The sequence below is a fragment of the Otolemur garnettii genome, unplaced genomic scaffold (genome assembly GCF_000181295.1).
Source record: "Otolemur garnettii isolate 467f Iridium unplaced genomic scaffold, OtoGar3 scaffold00151, whole genome shotgun sequence".
Lineage (NCBI taxonomy): Eukaryota > Metazoa > Chordata > Mammalia > Primates > Galagidae > Otolemur > Otolemur garnettii.
This window is the reverse complement of record NW_003852546.1, coordinates 2,192,464-2,206,365: the sequence shown is the minus strand read 5'-3', so window position 1 is coordinate 2,206,365 and position 13,902 is coordinate 2,192,464. Positions and strand designations below refer to the sequence as shown.

The 13,902-nt window shown below is 52.2% G+C and overlaps 1 protein-coding gene across 2 annotated transcripts; it reads left to right on the top strand.

Moving 5' to 3' along the window:
* The first annotated feature begins 4,476 nt into the window (after positions 1-4,476).
* On the top strand, positions 4,477-13,484 carry CA7 (carbonic anhydrase 7). Of its 2 annotated transcripts, none has more exons than XM_003799420.2 (7): positions 4,477-4,624; positions 7,130-7,327; positions 10,384-10,502; positions 11,299-11,394; positions 11,500-11,562; positions 12,091-12,246; positions 12,718-13,484. In XM_003799420.2, exons 1-7 carry the CDS (start codon positions 4,585-4,587, stop codon positions 12,838-12,840), a joined length of 795 nt encoding a protein of 264 aa, XP_003799468.1. In that variant the 5' UTR covers positions 4,477-4,584; the 3' UTR covers positions 12,841-13,484. The 2 variants fall into 2 exon arrangements, with proteins under 2 accessions (XP_003799468.1, XP_012666574.1); XM_012811120.2 differs by lacking the exon at positions 4,477-4,624 and adding an exon at positions 5,027-5,312.
* Positions 13,485-13,902: the final 418 nt, after the last annotated feature.

Genomic DNA, 13,902 nt, shown 5'->3' with positions numbered 1-13,902 from the left:
AAAAAAAAAAAAAAAAGACCAAGCTGAACAAAATTGAGACCCCCATCTCTAAAAATAGCCAGGCATTGTGGCAGGCAACTGTAGTGCCAGGTCCTTGGGAGGCTGAGGCAAGAATATCACTTGTGCTCAAGAGCTTGAGGTTGCTGTGAACTATGACGCCATGGCACTCTACCAAGGGCAACAAAATAAGACTCTGTCTCAAAAAAGAAATAACACATATGTCAGAGCAGTGCATTAATATTAAGTGTCAAGTTCTTCAAGGAAATGTTTAGCATAGGGCATTAGATGAAAAAAAACTGGTCATAAAACGAGACTATGAGCCCAGTTATTTTTTAAGTATTATTCATACAGGTTGAGCATTCCTATTCCAAAAATGCAAAATCCCAAATGCTCCAAAATCTGAAACTTTCTTGGTATTGACACAGACAAGTGAGATAGACACAACTGAGTGCTTTCTGATGATTCAAGGTATACAAACTTTCTTTCATGCAGGAAACTATTTAAAATATATAAAAGTACCTTCAGGCTATGTGTATAAGGTCTATATGAAACCAAAATGAATTTCATATTTAGATTTGGGTCCTAGCCCCAAGATATCTCATTATGTATGTGCATGTATTCCAAAATCTGAAAAAATCTGAACTCCAAAACACTCTGGTCCCAAGAATTTCAGATAAGGAATAGTCAACTTATATCAGAAAATCCTGGCAGGATAGCCACTGAAATGTCAACAGTGGTGATCATTGAGTAGTTACACAGCCAGCGATTTTAACTTTTTTCTAAATGCTTTTCTGATTCTTCCAAACTTTCTGCAACAAATAAGTGTCACTACTATAATTGGGGAAAGAATGATTGAGGTTTTAAATGTACCAAACAAGATAAGAAAAAGGGGAAAAAAGAAAGAGGTCCTAGGGTCTGAGGCATGTATCGTTGGTACCAGGAATCTTATAGACATCCTGTCATCTGATCATCCTATTTCTATCCTATAGATGGAAAAAAGCCAACACAGACTCAGAGAGGTGAAGCAGCTTGCTCCGGGTCACATAACCAGTGATGCTGGGAGCCAAGGTCTTTCTGGGTCCACAGCCCAGGCTCATTCCATCCCACTGCTTGTACACATATTGTTAGGTCCGAAAATTCTCCCAAACAGCCCCAACAGACGAATCCGAGACACACTCCCATGTAAAAGGCATGAGGTGAGGTTTTTATTCAAACCTGGGTTTGGACTCTCCTAGTGTACACACCAAGGAAGAGCCCTGAACCCGGGGTGTGTGGGGTTTTTATGGGGTACAGAAAGCAAAAAAAGGAGAGAAGGGTATGAGTACACTTTTGATTGGTGGTTAGTGACTTCACTAGCAAAGTTACAGTCTTGATTGGTGATCGATGATTTCACTAGTAAAGGAGTTTGGATTGGTACAGGTGATGGGTGGGGGGGATTTCTTAACCGGGGCCTAGGGTCGTGGCAGCTTGATTAGGTGGCTGGAGGGAAATTACCTGTCAGGATAATAGAAACTCATTGTTTATTGTGGTAAGGTGACTCAGTTAACAAGGAAATGGGAACTTATGGCTCTGTTGCCCAAGGTGGCATTAATGATAGCTGCAGTTAAGCAACTAGGAATGGAATGAGAAAAGACTGCAGGGTGCGGCCCTGCGGGCTAGGGGCTTAGGAACAGTACTTTTGCAGTAAACAACAAAATGGAGCTGGTCTGGTTCTCACAATATTTAGAATGGAAATCCTTTTTAAAATACCAAGAACAGGGCTTCTAGACTTGATAACTGGCCCTGTATATAACACAGTGAGAAGGAAGCATGATTCTGCCTGTTGCTGCATCTTTGGTCATCTGTGTTTTGAATGCATGTGCACAGGGGTCTCCATGAGGTGGGTAGGGCAGGAACAATCCCCCATTACCTTGCTCTAGAGCAAACACATTGCCTCACGAGGGAAGTGAACCCTGGTATGGTTTGGCAAGCTGCTCCTCCCCCTACTTTTCTTTTAGCCCCCACAACCTCTATCCTCCCTTCCCCCAGAAGTAGTGAAAACCAGGAGCCATGATGCCAGTGAGACCAAAGAGGAAAATCTCAAACAAAGAAATGAATTCAGTTTTAAAGACAGTGTGTAAATGAGACTGGAGGCACCTGAATGGGGCACGGTTTCCCCCAAGTTGACCTGAGTGGGCTGCTGGGGCAACTGGGGCTTCACCTGAAAAGGGTAAACGCCGTTGGCTCTTCCACTTGCCTGAGCTCCCAGTACCTAGAGAAAATTGCCAAAGACAGCCTGCTGGAAGGAAAGAACTAGATCAACTTTTATTTGGTCGTGAAAGAGGTAATACATACTTTAATTTGTCCAAAAGGTACAAAGGAGTAGCAATAACGAATGTCCTTCCCACCCCTATTCTGCATCCTCCTCCACCCTTCCTGTCTGGTCTCCATCTCCTCCTAGCAGGCAAACATGCTGCCTAGCTTCTCTTAAGTCCTTCCAGAGAGGACTTGCATATGCAAATGAGAATCAAATCTAAAATCCACTTCTTCCCCTTCCTGCAATTGCAGATAATGTTGAAGAATGGAGCCAGCAGCCCTGGGCTCAGTCACTCTGTGCACCCAGAAGCCCATCACCCAGCCTCTCTGGGCCTTGTTTTTCTCATCTGTAAAATGGGGTAAAATTCACCTCCCAAGGTTTCTGTGTGGATGAAGCTGGATGGAAAACTATATGAATTTCAATGTTGGATTTTAAATACTAAAAATAAATGGCCCCAGTTGCTGTGAGGAGGAAGTGGGGTTTGAGGCATCCTCAGATCCCTAAGGGTGTTATAGCTTCTCCAGGAGAAGGGTGACAGCCTCCTCTGTGACACAGAGGCTACAGGCCTCACCCAGAGGTATGGCTTTGTCTTCTGGATCTGTAGACGACATTTATGACTTAGAGACCTGAGGCCTTTGTTTCTCTGTCACATGCTGGTCTTGGGGGCTATCCCCTGCATCTCCATCATGAGTCCTCTGTTCCCACTCTAAGGTCAGATTAAGGGCCTTTTCCACTCTTGAGTCAGGGACATCTTCACAGGACAGAGAAGTCACTGACATTGGCCCAGCCAACCAGTTGTCAATTAACCACTGCAACTCTATCTGGGAATCCGGGGTTCAGGACCTCGGAGAGAGAAACTGACACAGACACTGAGAGCTAGGGGAGCCAGGCAGTAGATGGGTGACAGATTCCTTTACAAGGTTAGCCATGAGCAGGGCCTGAAACAGTGTCATCTGGTCAAGGTCTAAAACAGAAGACATTCTACAAATAGCTCTTCAACTCCTGTTGGGTACAAGACCCTGGGTGGGATCATTTGTCTGTCTTTCCATCCACCCATCTGTTTGTCTTTCTAAAACTGCCTGCTGAGGCCTAGCCAGAGACAAGCCCTATCCTTGGCACAAGGCCACATCCTAAGATGAATCAGATTGGGCTGGCTAGAACCACTGAGTGGAAGACAGAGGACATACCAGGTGGAGGGCACAGCAAGGACCAGGGCTTGTGGGTGGGAAAATGTTGGGCCACGGCAGGCACTGAGGTTGAGTGCAGGGTGGAGGTCTGAGTGCTCAGCAGGTAGACGGAAGGTCATGGGGAGGCAAGGAGAGGAGGGACAAACCACAAGCTATAGAGGGATGGGCAAAGAATCCATGAAAGAGGAAGCAGCGGAGAAAAGAGAGAGAGGGTGGGAGGCAGGGCCTCAGACTTGGGTCATGGGGAAGCTGCTGGTGTCCGTGGGTCTATCTATCCCCGCGCCCTTTGATGGCACTCCTCCCCTTGCCCGCTTTGGGTCTCTGGTCAAGGGTTTGAATTGCCAGCGCTATCCACCCATGTACCTCAGGGCTCCCAGACTTCCACATTCCCACATTCTCAGGACCACCTTGTCCCCAGCATCAAGGGAAGGGGCCATGTGTCTGTAGTGAGACAAACTGGGAATTAATCCTTCACTCCCTAACCAGATGACCTTGGGGAAGTCACTTCACCTCTCTGGGCCCCAGTCCCCAACTCTGTCAAATAGAGCTACTTAGAAGCACTCAGTTTTGTAGAGTAGCTGAGAGGGTCAGACCACAGGAAAGTCTGGCCAAAGTGTGGCCCGGTACCTGCCACAGCATCTGGGAAAAGGCGGACGCTCTAGTCCAGGGCACTTGATGGTCAGTGCAGTTTGCAGGTATAGAGAGACTTTCCGACTCAACTCGGGACTCAGAGCCCACGTCCCCACGGTGGTATTTACAGGTCAGGGACAAGCATGTGGGGAAACTGCGCAGTCCTTGCATGGGCGGCCTCTCAGCTCCAAGTCCATACACATGCTGAGGGAAAGGAGGGAGAGGTGTCCAGCTAGGGCGGAGGTGGAAGGTGCGGGGAGAGGTCTACCTCCCCCGGTCCCCCCCCCCCAGTCTCTACTGGGGGCGCCACAGGCCTGCGGGGCGGGCGGGGGCGGGTCCCCCGGGAACTGCTCCTCCTGCCTGCCGCTGCTTTAAGAGGCTGCTCCGCGGCTGCGAGCGGGGCCGGAGCCACAGCCGGAACGAGCGGACCGAGCCGAGAGGCAGGTGCACGGTTGCGGGACGGTTAGCGGCATGACCGGCCACCACGGCTGGGGCTACGGCCAGGACGACGGTAGGAGCAGACCCCGGCCGACACGGACCCAACTGGACTCGCCCTAGCTCTCGCACCCAGACGGGTTCCTGGATCCGCAAGCCCCCACCCTCCAGGCTGGACCGGGACTCCTCTCCCGTCCAGATCCCCAAACCCGACCCAAGCCCTGGTGCCCCCCGCGCCGGGCGCAAAGTCCGCCCTGCGCCCGGGCTGGCCCCGCCGCCTGCGAGTGATCTGGCTGCTGAGCGCGTCCTGCCGCCTCCTCCGCGCAGTCCCTGACTGCCCTGCCCGCTGGGCCCCGGGCCCCGACACTCACGCGCTCTGCCGGGGCGTGCGCAGCGCGTGGAGGTGGCCCAGGGCAGCTGGGGGCGGTCGCGGCGGAGCGCTGTGCGCGGGTGTCGGTGCGGGGAGCACGCACGGCGTGTGTGCGGGGACCTCGGGGGAGCTGGGCTCCGCGTGGGCAAGGGCGCAGTGTCCCCAGGAGAGTTTCCCCGCAGAAGTGTCCAATCTGCCTTGTCGGCTGGTACGTGGGGGAAGGGGGTGTTTGGGGGCGGACGCATGTGTCTGGGTGTCTATAGCAAGCAGAGTGTTTGAGCACGTCTGAGGAGTGGGAGCCAGCGGCCCACACTATCCTCCTGCTCTGACCAGGAAGATTGCTCCTTCACCTTGCCTCAGTTTCCTGAGGATGCAGACAGAGAAGAGGCAGAAAGTGAGAGCCAGACGGCTTGAGCGTGGGTCTGGGGCAGGTCAGCTCCCTTTTGGGCCATTTCTTACCAAGCAAAAATTGGGGTGACACGGCGGCGTAAGAGCTTCCCCGTTTCCCTGAGATGAACAATGAGGACCAAGAAGCAGGGAAACAGCTCAGGGGAGGTGGGGAGAAGAGAAAGCTTTGATGGGAGGAGCACCCCCAGCCCCATTTTCCCTGGGAAAGGTAGTCGCTTTGTGAAGAGGGGGCTGTCCCGGACTACAGTTTGGGGAGACAGAAAGTTGCAAAGGACCAGAGGGACTCAGGGAGGTGTGTTCAGTCTGGCTTCCTCTGGGACCTCAGGGGCAAATATTTTGGAAGAGAAACCCAGATCTGGGAATGAAAGAGCTGGAAACATTCAGAAAAAGATGACAGAGACCAGCAGAGATGGAGACAGAGGCAGAGGAGGGGCAAGTTGACAGAACCCATAGATGTCTTTCCCTCAGTACCTACTCTAATGTGCTTCCCCTAGAGTCAGAGTCCTTTGACTCCAGGCTTTCTTGCTAGTCCTATCCACCAGCTCTGAGCACCCAGTAGGATGGGTCTGCCTCATGGGCCTGCTACCCTCAAGCAGCTGCCCCTCGCCCAGCCAGACCAGGGCTTCCAGTCTAGGGACAATGAGGAAGGAAAGGACAGAGGACAGAGGTGCCGGCATGCGGCAGTGCTCACAGGCCTTCAAAAATAACCCAGCGGGGCTGGGCCACAATTCTGAGTCATCCATTGGGGACACAGCTCTGTCGGCACCTGCTGCTGTTTTCTCAGGAAAACTTAAGAAGCCAAAAAGGGGGAGAAGCACCAGCCGGCAGTAGCTCTAAAAATAGGCTGCATCTCAGGATGTTCCCCAGGGAGATGCAGAGCCTCTCGGCTGCAGATGGATCCTCTGGGAGGCAGGTGGTGGGTGCTCGTGGGTGTGATGCAGGTGTGCGTGTGTGTGCATGCATGGGCATGTGTTTTGCTGCGGTCCCTTACGTGTGCAAACTTGAGTTTCCAGTAGGGGATGTTTGCATGTGAGGGTACATATGTGTGTGCTAGGTTTAGCCCGCAGGGTTATGTGTGTGTTTATATACATGCGCATTCTGGGCCCATTGAGCCCAGGTCATTGTGCACATGCGTGTGCACATATGAAGATCTCCACAGACTTGTAGGCACAGGCATGGTGAGGGAAACTGGGGGTATTACACGCACGTGCTGTGTTTATACTAGGGTGTGTGTGTGCACATGCTTGAGTGGCCCTGGGTTCCCTCATTTGTGAAATGAGGATCATTCTAGCTTCTGTTTCACAAGTTGGTTGTGAGGAGCAAATATGTGTCCCAGAGCTAAAGCTAGACTGATGTGAGTTTTTTATATTATTATCATAAACACTAATATTAAATTGCTCAAAGTGCTGGAAGAAGCAAGATTCCATATAGAGTCAGGTCAGAGATTTCATATACGTAGTGGCCTCTCTGACATAGTGTTGGGGGTCTGGGGTTGGGGGAAATCTCACTACTCAGAACCACTCCTGAGCCTGTAAGCTGTGTTATGTTCCTTTCCATGCATGACCTCTCTGGGCCTCCTGTCAGCATTGGGAGGTGAGTTTTAGTGAGATCACTTCATAGACAAGGAAATGGAGGCTGAGAGGGGAAGTGTCAGAGCTGGGATTGGAACTTTGGGCTGTGCAGCCCCAAAGCAGGGACTTACCTCTGAAAGGATGCCAAAGAGACCATAGCCCCTGGGTGTCCTTAGCCTGCAGCCCAGAGATCTTGGCTGGCCTGAGTCCTTGCCCCCCTCCCCACCTGCAGGCCCCTCGCATTGGCACAAGCTGTATCCCATTGCCCAGGGAGACCGCCAATCACCTATCAATATCGTATCCAGCCAGGCTGTGTACTCCCCCAGCCTGCGGCCACTGGAGATTTCCTATGAGGCCTGCATGTCCCTCAGCATCACCAACAATGGCCACTCTGTCCAGGTAGACTTCAATGACAGCGATGACCGAACCGGTAAGTGGCCCCTGCCAAAACCCTGTGTGCCTGTGCCCACTGGGGTCCTAGCCCTGTGTTAGGCAGGTTCAGGAGGGGCAGCATCCTGTGGTAGGTAAGGAAGGCTCCACCTCTCACCTCTGTACAGCCCTGGACTGAGCCTCAGTCTCCTTATGCATAAAATGGGAGCAATAACACCTACTCTTTAGAGTCATATTGAGGAAAAATGAAAAAAAGAAGTGACTTTTATAGTTCTGACACACAGCAGATGTTTAAGAAATGCCAATTCCCTTCCTTCCCTTTCATTTAGTGTTTCAGATCAGGTTTGCTTTCACTCCCTGCCCCATCACTGACCTGTTTTGTGGCCTAAAGCCAAACCCTCCTCCCTGTGTGATCTAGCCAAGCCCAGCAGGGAGAGCGAAAGAAGGTAAAATTTCTCTGTGCCAGGTCCTTTGCTAAAGTCTCAGTTAGCTCATTTATTCCTCTTAAGAACCCACCTCTCAGATGAGCAAAATGAGTCTTGATGAGCTAGGGATTGGCAGAACAAGTGTGTTCCAGCTCCAAAGGTCTCTCTCTCCAATTCACCCATCACCTCAAGATCCAACTATCTTGTGCCAGAAAGAAGCTGGTAGGAACTCGTGGAAGTTCCTTCCAAGCCTCTTTGCCCTGGGATTACAGTCCAGGTTTTTTCACTATAAATTCCTAGGCAGAGGCCTCAAGAGTGTTGTTCAGTGGAGATTTTTCTCCTTATGATGAGGACTGGGGGAGGGGGTGATAGAGTAGGGTAAGGAGTTTCTTGTATTCTGCTAGTTTCTTGTGTAAGGAAGTGACTGATTCTTTGCCCCCCTCTCTCCCCTACCCACAGATACCATGAAAGCACTCAAGGGAACTTTATTTCAAATAGAAAATCAAAATGCAGAAAAGATGAGGGAAGCTAGGCCTTTCACTAGAAGAGTGAGCTTTTTTTTTTTTTTTTTTTTGAGGCAGAGCCTCAAGCTATCCCCCTGGGTAGAGTGCCATGGCATCACGCTTCACAGCAACCTCCAACTCCTGGGCTCAAGCGAGTCTCCTGCCTCAGCCTCCCAAGTAGCTGGGACCACAGGCGCCTGCCACAACGCCTGGCCATTTTTTGGTTGCAGCCATCATTGTTTGGCGGGCCCGGGCTGGGGATATGAACCTGCCACCTTAGGTGTATGTGGCTGGCACCTTGGCGGCTTGAGCCACAGCCGCCGAGCCTAGAAGAGTGATCTTAGGTGCTTAGTCCTGAGTTCCCTGGTAGGCTAGGAAAAAAGAGGAAAAGGATCAGTTACAGTTCTTGCTGCAGAAGGAAAGGAGTCTAACAGATCCTTATGATAGAAATAAGTAATTTCCTGATACTGATATCTAAGAAAATCACCCTGAGCTTGGGGAGGGGACATAGGACTCTAGATGATCCTAGATGACAGTTTATAAAGGAGCCATTTTCATGTGATTGTCCTTTTAATAGCCTACAGAGGGCAGTGAGGGCTTAACTCAGACATGAGTAGCTCAGTGAAGGCCACTGGGGTGGGGGAAACCCCAAGTGGTCGTCATACCTTTGGATCACTGGGCTGGGTCTCACATTTAGGACTGGCTGGGGCTCCTTTCCTTGCCAGAATTCTCAAGCCTGAGGGTGCAGGGAGCCAATGAAATGAGAAATGAGATGGTTGGAGCTCTGCCACTCACCCACTGTGGGTTGCTCTGGACGTCAAATGGGTTGATGCCAGCAGAGTACCAAACACATAGTGAGTGCACTGTGGGTGGCAGTACATCCTATGGTCTGAAAGGAGGGAGGAGGCTAAGGGAACCAAGCTCAAGGGGTTAGGAAAGGAGTTGTTCCACCCCAGAGCACACTATGGGGTCCCAGGTGGGGCATACTCAGAGGGTGGGCCCCATACATACTTATCTTAGCTGCTCCTGCTTCCTGGGGATGGGACAGTCTGATTGGAGCCCTGCCCAGAGCCACTACCCCACCCCCCAGATTCCCTTTTTTGGACTCCTAGCATTGCCCAGGAGACAGTCCCTGCTTTTCAGATAAGGCGAGACAGCAAGCATGGGCTTTTGGATTATCCTGTCGTTGTCCTCCTCCTCCTCCTCCTCCTCCTCCTTCTCCTCCTTTTTCTTCTCCTCCTCCTTGAGGGTCCACAAGGGCAAAGCCCTAGTCTGATCACCATCACAGAGGGGCCTAGTGGAACTCTGAGCCTGGGCCTGTCACCTGATCCAGGGGCTCACATTCAGGTCTGGCTGGGGTTCCCCTCACTGCCAGATCCCTTTCAGCTGGAAATTCTATCAGTCCCAGGAAGCCTAGTGTGTGGCCCCAGCTTACCAGGTATCAAGGTGAAAAAGTCACAAAACCAGCACAAATGGGGCCCTCCAAAGAGGCCATTTGTGGGAGAAATGCCACTGGAGGCACGTGGGCCTGGCCAGAAAGGTGGGGACCCTGAGGACCTGGCCTCCTCCTTTGGGAAACACCAAGTTTAGGTTTAAGGTTCTAGGGAGGCAGCACAGCCTGGTGATTAGGGCTTGGGCTCCAGAAATAGGAGGTACAAGTTTATACCCTACCTCAGTGCCTTACTATGTGACCTTGGCCAAATGCTTTGCTCTCTCTGTGCCTCAGCTTCCTCTTTATAAAATACAGATAATAATAGGTTCTGTCCCTCCTGGGCTATTGAGGACTAAACAAAATAATCCTTCTGACCCACTTCTGGTCTGGGTCAGAGTTTCAGACATGGGAAGCCTAATTGTTAGTGGGGGCCTGGGAAGCAGGGTGCTAGCCTCCATGGGAAGTCAGGCAGGAGTGAGAAAGAAGGCCAGACAGAGAGCTGTACTCTGTCAGTCCCAGATCTCTCTGCTACCTGCAGGCTGTTGGGATTCTGCCCTGGCTTAGCTCAAGGGCTGAGGGAGCTGGTAGGGACTGATTTAAGCCCAGTCAGCCCAGTGAATTTTTCAGATGAAAAATGTATTCCCTTCTTGGGCTGCTGCCCTGATCTTGGCACTGCCAGCTATGGGCTGTGTGATCCTCTCCTACCAATTGCCACATGCCCCACTTCTACCCACAGTGGTGACTGGGGGCCCTCTGGAAGGGCCTTACCGCCTCAAGCAGTTCCACTTCCACTGGGGCAAGAAGCATGACACGGGTTCAGAGCACACAGTGGACGGCAAGTCCTTCCCCAGTGAGGTAAGGGCCCTCCACCACTTAAATCCTCTGCTACTTGGGGAAGGAATATGGGCCTGGATGGTCAGGAGCTGAGGGTGCCCAGGGTGGGATTCTGGAGAAGGGGAGAAGGACCACCAGGGCCTCTGAGAGAGCCTCTGAGCTCCAACACAGAGCCTTCCCTCAACTGTGCCTGCTGCTCTCCTGGTCTATGTGTCCAGAAGGAATTTTCTGAAGGGCCAATCAATCCAGTCTCAATACACCCTTGCTGACAACCATTCAAGGTTGAGCTTGGCATTCAAGGCCTCACATGAACTAACTTTGCCTGGCCTCGTCTCCTACCTGACCTCTTCCCACATTGAGCTGCATGGAATGAATCCCTTGTCCACACCTGGCTTCTTCATGCTGCCAAGCTTTGGCCTAATCTGTTCTCTCTGCCTGGAATGCCTTTCTCTAAGGCTTCCCTCTGACAACCCCCTACTTATTCCATGACTCAACTGCAGGCAACACCTCCTCAGGGAAGTGTCACACTGGATGGCCATCATCTACTTCCCAGCTAGTTCACTGAAAGGCAGGGCCCAAGCTGAGTTCTTTTTTGAGTGCCCTGAGAGTCAGGAAAAGATTGGGTTCCAAACTGGGCAGATGCTACCTGTGGTCTTGTGGGGCTTTTGTGGGGCCTCCAGGATCCCAAGCCTGGGAGGTTTCATAGCCTCCCCCTCCTATGAAGCGGCCAAAAGTCAGGCACAAATGAGGGAAGCCTGGATCAGAGCTCCCACTTCCCCTTAGAGGTGCTAAGTGCTGGCCTATTGTTGCCCCATAGCTGCATCTGGTTCACTGGAATGCCAAGAAGTACAGCACCTTTGGGGAGGCAGCCTCAGCCCCTGATGGCCTGGCTGTAGTTGGCATCTTTCTGGAGGTGAGTGGTGGTTCCCTTAGGGCCACAGGTATATAGGAGGCCTGGCACTGCCCCTAGTTCTGGAACACGGTGGGCTCTGGTCTCACACTACTCTCTCCCTGTCAGACAGGGGATGAGCACCCCAGCATGAACCGTCTGACAGATGCACTCTACATGGTTCGGTTTAAGGTGAGACCAGGGATCAGTTTCTCTAACCCAGAGCAGCCTGGTGGTTTGGGAGGAGGAAGCTGGATCATGGAGTGGGCCCATCCTGTCCCTTATTCTGGCAGCAAACCATTGCTGAGACTGGTGTGGGGGGTGGTCAGGACCTGTAGGGTCCTGCACCTGGCTCTTCATCAGGATTAGAGGCCTCACTGGGTACCCTCATGCAACCTGGGTGGGGATGGGATTGATAAAGATGCTTATCACGTTAATGGTGGTCTGACAGGCAGCCCTACGGAGGGCAGCTGAATGCAAGGGAGGGCACATGGTAGCCAAAGAGCTCCAGGCACCGCAGTTTTTACATACAAGCAAATGGGCATAGAAGAGGCTGCCTAGGCTGGAAGATGGCATCGTGGATCATAGATGTTTGCCCAGGATTTGCATCAATGGACCATGGTGAAGCCTAAATCCTGCTGATAGAAATGGGCGGGGAAGCTGCAGTTCTGGTCCTCGTGGGAGGTATGCTGATTCCTGGGTTCCCCAACCCTGTCCCAGGGCACCAAGGCTCAGTTCAGCTGTTTCGACCCCAAGTGCCTCCTGCCTGCCAGCCGGCACTACTGGACCTACCCCGGCTCCCTGACAACTCCGCCACTCAGTGAGAGTGTCACCTGGATTGTGCTCCGGGAGCCCATCCGTGTCTCTGAGAGGCAGGTGAGTCCTCCCAGAGCACTCAGGGTCCATTCTGGTAGGGTGACTCTCCCAGCCACTAACCTACAGCCTGTGGTCTCACCATCAAGGCTCCTTCCCATATTTTGTTAACAAACTTTTAGATTCTTGGCTGAGAGTTAGCTTGATTGTTAATCATTAGGATTTAGACACAGGCTGGGAGAAGAGATCCCTGGATCTTGGGACCAGCCCTTGTCTGTTGGAATCTGAATGCTACATTTGCTGATGTCTTAACCTAGTAATGCTTAAAACTAGAATGGGGTGGAGCAGGATCTAGGCTCAGAGGCCCTTAGAGAGTTAAGTAACTGAGTTGGGGTCCCTAAGAGGTAAATAAGTGGGGGAGATTAGGGGCAGGAAGAGGAAGGAGTAGAGCTGGCTGGGCAGGGGATGCCCTATAATGCATCTGGGGCCATAGAGGACCCACTCTGTCCTGAACCTCCCTTCTGTTTTCTCAAGATGGAGAAGTTCCGAAGCCTGCTTTTCACCTCAGAGGATGATGAAAGGATCCATATGGTAAACAACTTCCGGCCACCACAGCCACTGAAAGGCCGTGTGGTCAAGGCCTCCTTCCAGGCCTGAGCTGCCCAGCTGGCCACTAGGGCAACATCTTCCCAAGGGCTTCCACGTCAGCAGACACCAAACCATCTGAGGCTTCCTGCCTGGGGGGTGCTATGGACCCCTCTTCAGCCAGCTTGCTCCTTGACGACCCTGGAGGCTTCTTGATGGGACCCTAGAGTTTGGGGCACCCGTCAGCTGCTCTGGGGACAGGAAGGACAGGAGTTGAGCAGGGGTCCAAACCTGGGGCTGCCTCTGCTCTCTACGACCCAAAGGCCCCTGGGAACCTTCTTTTGTCTTCCCCACTGGTAGTGGCAGCTACCCCATCCTGAGCTCACACTGTGATGGATGCGACCAAGCTCCCTGGAGTAGGCAGCTGGCACTTCCAGAAAGACTCAAGCAATAATTAGAGGTGGGCAGAGCTGCCCTCTCGGCATTACCTCTTCTGCAGGCCTCTGCCATGCACGCACCTCACTGCCGGGCCATTAAAATCAGCACCCAGCCCGCTGGAGGTGACTTGGCCTTCTCCCTCCAGCCTCCTGCTACCATAGGCAGGCTCTGGCTACAGCTTATGTAGTATCTCCCCTTGTCCCCACCCAGCCACCAAAGCCACCTACATAACAATCCATTCATGTTTAATTAATAAATTCATGTATCCATGCAACAAATACCACTGGAGTGTCTGTGCTATGTTGAGGACTGCTAGAGATCTGGGGAAGGGCCAGGAACTCTCTCTCTAGGCTAACAGGGAGTCAGTCATCAGTGTTTGTCACAGAAGAGGGGCAGGGCCAGGTGGGCAAATGGGGAAGATCCTCGTGGACTGGGGATGGGCAGGCAGGAGTGGCAGCAGGGGGGAAATGATGGTCGGTGTCCAACAGGAGGGGAACATACAGAGCTAGTTGGGAGAGATTCAGGAGGCAGAGCCCAAAAGACAGCTCTGGCTGTCTGGGTAAGAGAGGGGAAGCCAGCGTGTGTCCCTGGGCAGAGAGTGGGGCCTCCACTGGGATGCCTGGGGAGGAGGGATGTGTTGGACACACAGAATAGGTACATGGAGCTCTGGAAGGAAAATTTAAGGAGGCATGGACC